The sequence below is a fragment of the Hemitrygon akajei genome, unplaced genomic scaffold, assembly GCF_048418815.1.
Source record: "Hemitrygon akajei unplaced genomic scaffold, sHemAka1.3 Scf000058, whole genome shotgun sequence".
Classification (NCBI taxonomy): domain Eukaryota; kingdom Metazoa; phylum Chordata; class Chondrichthyes; order Myliobatiformes; family Dasyatidae; genus Hemitrygon; species Hemitrygon akajei.
This window is the reverse complement of record NW_027331944.1, coordinates 537852-550400: the sequence shown is the minus strand read 5'-3', so window position 1 is coordinate 550400 and position 12549 is coordinate 537852. Positions and strand designations below refer to the sequence as shown.

The 12549-nt window shown below is 52.4% G+C and overlaps 1 protein-coding gene and 1 long non-coding RNA gene across 2 annotated transcripts in view; both read right to left on the bottom strand.

Moving 5' to 3' along the window:
- LOC140721640 (uncharacterized) overlaps window positions 1-12549 on the bottom strand; it is an 801766-nt gene that overhangs the window by 314234 nt on the left and 474983 nt on the right. The window lies entirely within an intron of this gene.
- The window catches only part of LOC140721638 (NACHT, LRR and PYD domains-containing protein 3-like), a 34652-nt gene continuing 27986 nt past the window's right edge, over window positions 5884-12549 (bottom strand). The window contains exons 4-8 of the mRNA XM_073036445.1: window positions 10185-10355; window positions 7450-7620; window positions 7124-7294; window positions 6801-6968; window positions 5884-6636 (exon numbers count right to left, since the gene is read on the bottom strand). Of these exons, the coding sequence (XP_072892546.1) occupies window positions 6543-6636; window positions 6801-6968; window positions 7124-7294; window positions 7450-7620; window positions 10185-10355 (775 nt within the window). The 3' untranslated portion in view covers window positions 5884-6542. The remainder of the gene's footprint in view (window positions 6637-6800; window positions 6969-7123; window positions 7295-7449; window positions 7621-10184; window positions 10356-12549) is intronic.

Here is a 12549-nt window from a genome sequence, read left to right as displayed (position 1 = left end):
ATGGCAAAGCATTGAGGCCGGTAGCCTTTGTCAGCCGAAGCTTGTCGCCATCGGAGAGAAACTATCCCACTCACAAGTTGGAGTTCCTGGCGCTGAAGTGGGCGGTGGTGGACAAGTTGGGCGATTACCTGTACGGAGCCAAGTTTGAGGTGCGAACGGATAACAATCCGCTCACTTATATTTTGACTTCGGCAAAGTTGGATGCCACAGGACATCGGTGGCTGGCGGCCTTGTCGGTATATGATTTCAGCCTGAGGTACCGGCCCAGGAAGCAAGAATGTCGATGCGGATGCTTTGTCTCGTCGGGAGCCGGGGGAACAGGAGAGGGATGAGGAGTGGGAGAGTGTCCCTGCCCCTGGAGTGAAGGCGATGTGCCAGTTTGCTATCACCGTGAAGGCCGAGGGAAGAGGGAGGCTGGAACGAGCCGTGGACCATTTGGGGGGTTTTGACGACGCCATACCCCTAGCTTACTGTGACCTGACCGCACTACGGACTAAACAGTTGCCGGAACTGAGTCCGGGGGAAGTGGCCGCTGCTCAGCAAAATGACACGGGCATTGGCACAGTGTGGAGAGCGGTCGAGAGGGGGGGATGGGGCGTTGGCTGAGAAGGCGAAACACCCATTCGTGCCCCTGTTGTTGAAGGAGTGGTCTCGGTTGAAGTTAAAGAATAAAATCTTATACCGGGTAACGGCGCCTCAGGAACAACCCCACTGTTGGCAACTGGTCCTGCCGGAGGAGTATCGGCAGGCTGTACTCCAGGCCCTACATGATGATTCTGGACACTTGGGGGTGGAAAAGACCTATGGATTACTCAAAGACCGGTTCTACTGGCCCCGGATGAGGGGGGAAGTCGAAGAATACTGTAGGGGCTGCAGTCGTTGCATCCGGAGGAAGACCCTGCCCGCGCTGGCGGCTCCACTGTCGCACTTGCAGAGTGCGGGACCTCTGGACCTGGTATGTGTGGATTTTCTGTCGATTGAACCTGACACCAGCAACACCGCGAATGTCTTAGTCATCACCGATCATTACACTCGTTATGCTCAGGCATTTCCCACTAAGGATCAGAAGGCGACGACAGTGGCGAAGGTGTTATGGGAGAAGTATTTTGTTCATTACGGCCTTCCCAGGCGAATCCATAGCGATCAGGGGCGGGACTTTGAGAGCCGCCTTATCCATGAATTACTGACTATGCTTGGGGGTGAGAAATCCAGGACTACCCCGTATCACCCACAGGGAGATCCGCAGCCAGAGAGGTTCAATCGGACCCTGTTGGATATGCTCGGGACGCTGGAGATTGGGCAGAAAAGCAGGTGGAGTCGTCATATTGGACAATTGGTTCACTGTTACAATTGTACTCGCAATGATGCTACAGGATATTCGCCCTATTATCTGATGTTCGGGCGGGAAGCGAGGTTGCCCATTGACTTGTGTTTTGGGGGTGAAGTGGGTGAATTACCCGGGAAGTCCCATCTAAAGTATGTGTTCGACATGAAGAGGGAGTTACAGCGGGCGTACGAGTTGGCCGAGGCGGCGGCTACCAAACAAAATCAGAGGAATAAGATGCGGTATGATCGAAAGGTGAAGTTTGTCCAATTATTGCCGGGCGACCGGGTCCTTTTACGGAATTTGGGACTCCCTGGTAAGCACAAGTTGGCAGATCGACGGACGGCCACCCTCTATGTAATAGAGAGCCAGATGCCGAACCTGCCAGTTTACCGGGTGAAACCTGAGGATGGGAATGGGCCTATCAAGGTACTCCATCGAAATCACCTGCTGCCGCTGGGTCAAGCGGTGCAGGTGGATACGGAGCCAGAGTGGGAGATTACGCCCAGTACAAGGACTCTGCGAGGGTGCAGAGAAAGAGAAGAGCCCGCTGCTGAAGAGCGGGGACGGGTCCGATTCGGATGAGGACGACTCCAGTACCAGAAGAGGAGGCTCCTGGCCCTTCCCATACTGAGTTGGGTGAGAGGAGGGAAGGTCTTGAGGGTCAGATGGAGAGGCAGCCAACATTGGGGGGAGAGAGGGTGGAACCCGAGCGTGAGCCGGAGAGATCTCAGGTGAGGGAGGATCCCGTGCGGAAGGGGGTGGGGGTCTGTCAGATAGACCTGGGGTGTCCGAGACAGTGGGTTCGCAGGTGAAGAGGCAGCCCAGTGGGGCAGAAGGGGTATGGAGGTCTCAGAGAATTAGGCGCCCCCGGAGCGGTACCAGGAGAACCGAGTGTGATTTCTACCGCTCTGGGTAGTTATGTCACTGTTTTCTGCACCTGGGTTGGGTTTTGAGTGTTGCAAGAAGCGTTGGGGAACTCTGGTAATGCCATGAGGGCATGACATTTGCTGGTGGGGAGAGAATGTACAATGTCCTGTGTATGTTACTAAAAATGGGTTTTCTTGGTTTGTTTAGAGTAAGAATGCTTCTTTGTCTGATAAGTGTTTCTCTCGTAGTTGTTTTGCTTTATACTTGCTGATATGGTAATTGTATTCATTTGTTAACCAATGGGGAATGTTATTTTGTCTTGTGAGGCTGGGCACGTGGGGAAGGGGTTTTTCGCGGGCTTTTGGTGGGGAGTCGGGAGGAAGACGCCGAGGAAGGTGGACGTGCGCTGCTCTGCTCGGAAGACCCGGGGGGGCCTAGGTGCGAAGACGTGGAGGTCGGAGGCAAGCGACGAGGGGTTGGATGGTTCGATGGTTGAGCTCCAGCGATGTGCATTAAACTGACTGAACTTTGATAAGTTGGCGCCTTTTGTTTTTTTCCTTGCAGATATATTGTATTGCCTAATACTCTTTTAATTTTAGTAAACTCTTTAAAGTGTATTTCATAACGGTATTTGTTGTGGGTTTCATACTGTGGGCGGGCGCGAGGCATAAACTTGATTCTCACAGCACCTGCGAGTACGGGAGGTGGGTTGGTGAGTGACTGGGTCTCCTTTTCCCCTAGACATATACCAGCCTGTTGGGTAAGTGTTACACAGGGATTGGGGTATTTGTGGACGTTCCCTCATTCAGGGATTGGGGAATTTGTGGACATTCCCTCATTCAGGGTTTCGGGTACTTGTGGACGTTCCCTCATTCAGGGATTGGGGAATTTGTGGACGTTCCCTCATTCAGGGATTGGGGAATTTGTGGACGTTCCCACATTCAGGAATTGGGGTATTTGTGGACGTTCCCTCATTCAGGGATTGGGGTATTTGCGGACGTTCCCTCAATCAGGGATTGGGGTATTTGTGGACGTTCCCTCAGAGAGAGACTGGGGTATTTGTGGACATCCCGTAATAGAGGGGTTGGGGTATTTGTGGACGTCCCCTAATTCAGGGGTTGGGGTATTTGTGGAAGTCCCCTAATTCAGAGGTTGGGGTATTTGTGGACGTCCCCTAATTCTGTGGTTGGGGTATTTGTGGACGTCCCCTAATTCAGGGGTTGGGGTATTTGTGGAAGTCCCCTAATTCAGAGGTTGGGGTATTTGTTGACGTCCCCTAATTCTGTGGTTGGGGTATTTGTGGACGTCCCCTAATTCTGTGGTTGGGGTGTTTGTGGACGTCCCCTGATAGAGGAGTTGTGGTAATTGTGGACGTTCCCTAATTCAGGGGTTGAGGTATTTGTGGACATTCCCTAATTCAGGGTTTGGGGTATTTGTGGAAGTCCCCTAATTCAGAGGTTGGGGTATTTGTGGACGTCTCCTAATTCAGGGATTGGGGTATTTGTGGACGTCCCCTAATTCAGGGGTTGGAGTATTTGTGGACGTCCCCTAATTCAGGGGTTGAGGTATTTGTGGACATTCCCTAATTCAGGGTTTGGGGTATTTATGGAAGTCCCCTAATTCAGAGGTTGGGGTATTTTTGGACGTCTCCTAATTTAGGGGTTGGGTATATTTGTGGACGTCCCCTAATTTAGGGGTTGGGGTATTTGTGGACATTCCCGAATTCAGAAGGTTGGAGTATTTGTGGACGTCACCTGTTTGAGTAATGGATCTTTCTGGCTGCTCATTTTATAAAACCGTGGGAACTTGTGATTCTCCCGTACTTAACGGGAGGGGGTGTCTTTTCTGAAGCCCCCAAGGCGAAGGGTTATCAATTCTGAGTTGCCTGCATCTGGGACGTGAACGTCAGCACACTCTGACCTGCCAGGGAAATTCAGACGCTCCATAACTCACAGGAAATTGGGGGCACTCCCTCGCTATCAGGGTGATGACAGGACATAAATCTTTTTCAATCCCCCTTACTCTTTTCCCCCTCTTCCCACTCCCCTCCACTCTTGTCCCCCAGGCTGAAGGGGGCGCTACGGCGGGGCGACTGGTACAAGACGAAGGAGATCCTGCTGAAGGGGGCGGACTGGATCCTCGGGGAGGTGAAGACGTTCGGGCTGAGGGGTCAGGGAGGGGCCGGGTTTCCGACCGGCATGAAGTGGGGCTTCATGAACAAGCCTTCAGATGGCAGGTGAGGAGGGAGCTTCTCTCTGTGTCTGACCCCGGGAGTGTGTGATGGAACGGTGCGGAGGGAGATTCACTTTCTGTCTGACTCCGGGAGTGTGTGATGGGACGGTGTGGAGGGAGATTCACTCTGTGTCTGATCCCGGGAGTGTGTGATGGGACGGTGTGGAGGGAGATTCACTCTGTGTCTGACCCCGGGAGTGTGTGATGTGACGGTGTGGAGGGAGATTAACTCTGTGTCTGACCCCGGGAGTGTGTGATGCGACGGTGTGGAGGGAGATTCACTCTGTGTCTGACCCTGGGAGTGTGTGATGGGACGGTGCGGAGGGAGATTAACTCTGTGTCTTACCCCGGGAGTGTGTGATGGTACGGTGCGGAGGCAGACTCACTCTGTGTCTGACCCCGGGAGTGTGTGACGGGACGTTGCGGAGGGAGATTCACTCTGTGTCTGACCCCGGGAGTGCGCGATGGGACGGTGTGGAGGGAGATTCACTCTGTGTCTGACCCCGGGAGTGTGTGATGGGACGGTGTGGAGGGAGATTCACTCTGTGTCTGACCCCGGGAGTGCGCGATGGGACGGTGTGGAGGGAGATTCACTCTGTGTCTGACCCCGGGAGTGTGTGATGGGACGGTGCGGAGGGAGATTCACTCTGTGTCTGACCCCGGGAGTGTGCGATGGGACGGTGTGGAGGGAGATTCACTCTGTGTCTGACCCCGGGAGTGTGTGATGGGACGGTGCGGAGGGAGATTCACTCTGTGTCTGACCCCGGGAGTGTGCGATGGGACGGTGTGGAGGGAGATTCACTCTGTGTCTGACCCCGGGAGTGTGTGATGGGACGGTGCGGAGGGAGATTCACTCTGTGTCTGACCCCGGGAGTGTGCGATGGGACGGTGTGGAGGGAGATTCACTCTGTGTCTGACCCCGGGAGTGTGTGATGGGACGGTGTGGAGGGAGATTGCCTCTGTGTCTGACCCCTGGGGTGTGTGATGGGACGGTATGGAGGGAGATTCACTCTGTGTCTGACCCCGGGAGTGTGTGACGGGACGGTATGGAGGGAGATTCACTCTGAGTCTGACCCCGGGAGTGTGTGATGGGACGGTGAGGAGGGAGATTCACTCTGTGTCTGACCCCGGGAGTGTGTGATGGGACGGTGTGGAGGGAGAATCATTCTGTGTCTGACGCCGGTTTTCCACCCCCCCCCCCCCCCATCACTCTCGTACTCGGGACCTCAGTGGATTCACGTCGATTTTAACTGCGGGGGACAGGCGGGGGTCAATTAGCCAGGAAGGGGCTTTGGTGGACATGAGATCCTGGGCTCCGAGACTCTGCTTGTCCGACCTCCCTCAGCCTAGAGCTGAGACCTTACTGTGTCAGTGTGAGGAGCTCTGACCCACTGTTGCAGTGCACAGGGTGTGGAGGGCAACAGAAACCTCAAATAAAACTCGAGTCCGACACTAGATAGGAAGATACAGTGGTTTATTGATTTTTTATGAGAAATATAAATGAAACAATGTGTGAGCTGCTAACGTGCGGGAATAAATGATCTGCTCACAGTCACACACAATTAACTGACCGGCGACAAGGAGTGACCGGTTGAATAATCAGTCCCGTTTCACACCGTCACTCTGCATCGGGGAACCGATGATTATAAAATCACACTTCAGGGCCGTGTCCGGGATCGCTGCAGATCCAGGGTCACTGCCGAGGGATTTGTCCATTTAACATCATTATATCGGCCAGGCTGCCGAATGCACCGTCCTCAGCAAAGGGAGCAAAAGGACTCTCTCCCGGGATCATCCCCCCACCCCGGGACACCGGTGTCCCAGACTGAGACCCGGACCCCCGGGCTCTTCCTGTCCGGGTAATTCCCCGGGGTGTCACGTGGGGAGTCTCGAACACGCACATCCGGCGGAAGCTGCCCCGCCGGACAGCAGGCGGAAACACGTCACTGCGGGACCGCTGCGAGCGACGCGCACAGCGCGAGGCCCGAGCCGGTTCCGTTAAAACCGTTGGGAATCAGCCCCGGCGCGCGGCCGTTAAAGGTAAGGGCGGGAGTTAAAGGGGAGGGCGGGGAGTCGGCCAAATGTCCCCATCCCGCGGGCGGGGATGTTCACACATTCAGATGTTCAGATCCACTCTCAGTCGGGGTCTGAGTTCCCGCAGAGATCTCAGTTGCTTCCCCCCGGTCTCACTGAACCGATTCCCCCGCAGCCTGAAACAGATGGGAGAATAAAGATGAAATAAACAGATTACACAACAGTGTCAGTAACAGGGGACCGGGGTTAATGTTTCAACAACACTCACAGACAAATATCACCAGAAAACCCGCGGATCCGCTGATATTTTATCACATTGAACATTCACACAAACACTCACTGGATCCGCTTCAGACTCGGGAGGGTCCGTATGAGGCGGCAGAGAGCGGGGACAGATCGGTCTGTCAGAGAGTTTGATGCCAGGTTCAGCACCGTCAGTGATGGGTTTGTACTGAGAGCGGAGGCGAGATCCTCGGCACCAGAATCTGTGAGACCGACCTTGTTCAGCCTGGAGATGAGAGAGAGTGAGGGTGAAGGACACAGAGAGACAGGAGATGGTACAAATCCCCAGTGTTTATCAGTAACACAATTACTGATCACATTAATGTTCAGTGTCAGACACCCAGTGACTGTAAACACAATCTCCCACAGTCTGGTACTTACCACAGTGTCTGTATTTTACACTCCGGGTTTCCCAGAGCCGCAGACACCAGTTTCACTCCTGAATCTCCCAGTTTATTTCCACTCACGTACAGATCCGTCAGTGATGGTTTTGTACTGAGAGCGGAGGCGAGATCCTCGACACCAGAATCTGTGAGACCGACATCCCTCAGCCTGGAGATGAGAGAGAGTGAGGGTGAAGGACACAGAGAGACAGGAGACGGTACAAATCCCCAGTGTTTATCAGTAACACAATTACTGATCACATTAATGTTCAGTGTCAGACACCCAGTGACTGTAAACACAATCTCCCACAGTCTGGTACTTACCACAGTGTCTGTATTTTACACTCCGGGTTTCCCAGAGCCGCAGACACCAGTTTCACTCCTGAATCTCCCAGTTTATTCTCACTCAGGTCCAGCTCCGTCAGTGATGGGTTTGTACTGAGAGCGGAGGCGAGATCCTCGTCACCAGAATCTGTGAGACCGACATCCCTCAGCCTGGAGATGAGAGAGAGTGAGGGTGAAGGACACAGAGAGACAGGAGACGGTACAAATCCCCAGTGTTTATCAGTAACACAATTACTGATCTGTTTTTTCTTCAGCACGACTGCGCAAGTCGGCCAGTGAGAAGAGCGAGAAGAGTTTAAAAGGAAGACAGATTTACAGAGCGAGCGTCAGAGGAGCGGGAGACAGAGTAGGAAGGCTTTGGCTCAACGGGGCTTCGGCGATAAAGGGTCGAGGCGAGGTAGGTTATCTGTTTACAATACAGACAGTGAGTATGTGTGTGAGGCTGGTTTTCTGTGCTCGGTGTCAGATGTGGGAGATCCTGGAGACTCCCAGCCTCCTGGATGGCAACATCTGCACCCGGTGTGTCGAGCTGCAGCTCCTTAGGGACCGAGTTAGGGAACTGGAGATGCAGCTCGATGACCTTCGTCTGGTCAGGGAGAGCGAGGAGGTGATAGAGAGGAGTTACAGGCAGGTGGTCACACCGGGGCCACGGGAGACTGAAGAAGTGGGTCACAGTCAGGAGAGGGAAGGGCAAGAAGCAGGTACTAGAGAGTACCCCTGTGGCTATTCCCCTTGACAATAAGTACCCCTGTTCAAGTACTGCTGGACAGGGGTGGGGACAGCCTGCCTGGTGGAGGCAACAGTGGCCCTGTGGCTCAGGAGGGCAGGGAAAGGAAGAGGAAGACAGTAGTGATAGGTGACTCTGTCGTTTGAGGGCCAGACAGACGATTCTGTGGACGCAGGAAAGAAACGCGGATGGTCGTTTGCCTCCCAGGTGCCAGGGTCCGGGATGTTTCAGAACATGTCCAAGATATCCTGCGGTGGGAGGGAGAACAGCCAGAGGTCGTGGTACATATTGGTACCAGTGACATAGGTAGGAAAAGGGAAGAGGTCCTGAAAACAGAGTACAGGGAGTTAGGGAGGAAGTTGAGAAGCAGGACCGGCAAAGGTAGTAATCTCGGGATTACTGCCTGTGCCACGCGACAGTGAGTACAGGAATAGAATGAGGTGGAGGATGAATGCGTGGCTGAGGGATTGGAGCAGGAGGCAGGGATTCAGATTTCTGGATCACTGGGACCTCCTTTGGAGCAGCAGTGACCTGCACAAAAAGGACGGGTTGCACTTGAACGCCAGGGAAACCGATATCCTGGTTTGCTAAGGCTAGTGGGGAGAATTTAAACTAGAATTGCTGGGAGGGGGTGGGAACTGAAATGAAGTGATGGCGGAAAGGGAGGTTGGCTCACAAATAGAGAAAATTTGGAGACAGTGCGAGAGGGAGCATAGGCAGGTGATAGAGAAGGGACGCTCTCAGACCGATTGTTTGAGGTGTGTCTATTTTAATGCAAGGAGTGTTGTGAACAAAGCGGATGAGCTTAGAGCGTGGATCAGTACTTGGAGATATGATGTGGTGGCCATTACAGAGACTTGGATGGTGCAGGGACAGGAATGTTTATTTCGAGTGCCCGGCTTTAGATGTTTCAGAAAGGACAGGGAGGGAGGCCACAGAGGTGGGGGCGTGTCACTGTTGATCAGAGATAGTGTCACGGCTGCAGAAAAGGAGAACATCATGGAGGGGTTGTCTACAGTCTCTGTGGGTGGAGGTTAGGAACAGGAAGGGGTCAATAACTCGACTGGGTGTTTTATATAGACCTCCCAACAGTAACAGGGACATCGAGGAGTAGATAGGGAGACAGATTCTGGAAAGGAGTAACAATAACAGGGTCGTTGAAGTGGGAGATTTTAATTTCCCAAATATTGATTGGCATCTCCGCAGAGTGAAGGGTTTTGACGGGGTGGAGTTTGTTAGGTGTGTTCAGGAAGGTTTCCTGACACAATATGTAGATAAGCCTACAAGAAGAGAGGCTGTACTTGATCCGCTATTGGGAAATGAACCTGGCCAGGTGTCAGGTCTCTCGGTGGGAGAGCATTTTGGAGATAGTGATCACAGTTCTATCTCTTTTACCATAGCATTAGAGAGGGATAGGAACAGGCAAGTTAGGGAAACCTCTAATTGGAGTAAGGAGAACTATGAGCCTATCAGGCTGGAACTTGTAAGCATAAATTGGAAATTGATGTCCTCAGGGAAACGGACCAAAGAAATGTAGAAAATGTTCAAGGGATATTTGCGTGGGGTTCTGAGTAGGTACGTTCCAATGAGACATGGAAAGGATGGTGGGGTACAAGATCCGTGGTGCACAAAGGCCATTGTAAATCTAGTGAAGAAGAAAAGAAGAGCTTCCAAAAGGTTCAAAAATTAGGTAATGATATGAATCTGGAAGATTATAAGGCTAGTCTGTCAGCGAGTTTGATATCAGGTCCAGCTCCGTCAGTGATGGGTTTGTACTGAGAGCGGAGGCGAGATCCTCGGCACCAGAATCTGTGAGACCGACCAGCGTCAGCCTGGAAATGAGAGAGAGTGAGGGTGAAGAGCACAGAGATACAGGAGACGGTACAAATCCCCAGTGTTTATCAGTAACACAATTACTGATCACATTAATGTTCAGTGTCAGACACCCAGTGACTGTAAACACAATCTCCCACAGTCTGGTACTTACCACAGTTTCTGTATTTTACACTCCGGATTCCTCAGAGCCGCAGACACCAGTTTCACTCCTGAATTTCCCAGTTTATTACGACTCAGGTCCAGCTCCGTCAGTGATGGGTTTGTACTGAGAGCGGAGGCGAGATCCTCGACACCAGAATCTATGAGACCGACATCCCTCAGCCTGGAGATGAGAGAGAGTGAGGGTGAAGGACACAGAGAGACAGGAGACGGTACAAATCCCCAGTGTTTATCAGTAACACAATTACTGATCTGTTTTTTCTTCAGCACGACTGCGCAAGTCGGCCAGTGAGAAGAGCGAGAAGAGTTTAAAAGGAAGACAGATTTACAGAGCGAGCGTCAGAGGAGCGGGAGACAGAGTAGGAAGGCTTTGGCTCAACGGGGCTTCGGCGATAAAGGGTCGAGGCGAGGTAGGTTATCTGTTTACAATACAGACAGTGAGTATGTTTGTGAGGCTGGTTTTCTGTGCTCGGTGTCAGATGTGGGAGATCCTGGAGACTCCCAGCCTCCTGGACGGCAACATCTGCACCCGGTGTGTCGAGCTGCAGCTCCTTAGGGACCGAGTTAGGGAACTGGAGATGCAGCTCGATGACCTTCGTCTGGTCAGGGAGAGCGAGGAGGTGATAGAGAGGAGTTACAGGCAGGTGGTCACACCGGGGCCACGGGAGACTGAAGAAGTGGGTCACAGTCAGGAGAGGGTACGAGAGAGTACCCCTGTGGCTATTCCCCTTGACGATAAGTACCCCTGTTCAAGTACTGCTGGACAGGGGTGGGGACAGCCTACCTGGTGGAGGCAACAGTGGCCCTGTGGCTCAGAAGGGCAGGGAAAGGAAGAGGAAGACAGTAGTGATAGGTGACTCTGTCGTTTGAGGGCCAGATAGACGATTCTGTGGACGCAGGAAAGAAACGCGGATGGTCGTTTGCCTCCCAGGTGCCAGGGTCCGGGATGTTTCAGAACACGTCCAAGATATCCTGCAGTGAGAGGGAGAACAGCCAGAGGTCGTGGTACATATTGGTACCAGTGACATAGGTAGGAAAAGGGAAGAGGTCCTGAAAACAGACTACAGGGAGTTAGGAAGGAAGTTGAGAAGCAGGACCGGCAAAGGTAGTAATCTCGGGATTACTGCCTGTGCCACGCGACAGTGAGTACAGGAATAGAATGAGGTGGAGGATGAATGCGTGGCTGAGGGATTGGAGCAGGAGGCAGGGATTCAGATTTCTGGATCACTGGGACCTCCTTTGGAGCAGCCGTGACCTGCACAAAAAGGACGGGTTGCACTTGAATGCCAGGGAAACCGATATCCTGGTTTGCTAAGGCTATTGGGGAGAATTTAAACTAGAATTGCTGGGAGGGGGTGGGAACTGAAATGAATTGATGGCGGAAAGGGAGGTTGGCTCACAAATAGAGAAAATTTGGAGACAGCGCGAGAGGGAGGATAGGCAGGTGATAGAGAAGGGACGCTCTCAGACCGATGGTTTGAGGTGTGTCTATTTTAATGCAAGGAGTGTTGTGAACAAAGCAGATGAGCTTAGAGCGTGGATCAGTACTTGGAGATATGATGTGGTGGCCATTACAGAGACTCGGATGGTGCAGGGACAGGAATGTTTATTTCGAGTGCCCGGCTTTAGATGTTTCAGAAAGGACAGGGAGGGAGGTCACAGAGGTGGGGGCGTGGCACTGTTGATCAGAGATAGTGTCACGGCTACAGAAAAGGAGGACGTCATGGAGGGGTTGCCTACAGTCTCTGTGGGTGGAGGTTAGGAACAGGAAGGGGTCAATAACTCGACTGGGTGTTTTTTATAGACCACCCAACAGTAACAGGGACATCGAGGAGCAGATAGGGAGACAGATTCTGGAAAGGAGTAATAACAACAGGGTTGTTGAAGTGGGAGATTTTAATTTCCCAAATATTAATTGGCATCTCCCTAGAGTGAGGGGTTTTAACGGGGTGGAGTTTGTTAGGTGTGTTCAGGAAGGTTTCCTGACACAATACGTAGATAAGCCTACAAGAGGAGAGGCTGCACTTGATCCGGTATTGGGAAATGAACCTGGCCAGGTGTCAGGTCTCTCAGTGGGAGAGCATTTTGGAGATAGTGATCACAATTCTATCTCTTTTACCATAGCATTAGAGAGGGATAGGAACAGGCAAGTTAGGGAAACCTCTAATTGGAGTAAGGAGAACTATGAGCATATCAGGCTGGAACTTGTAAGCATAAATTGGAAATTGATGTCCTCAGGGAAACGGACCAAAGAAATGTAGAAAATGTTCAAGGGATATTTGCGTGGGGTTCTGAGTAGATACGTTCCAATGAGACATGGAATGGACGGTGGGGTACAAGATCCGTGGTGCACAAAG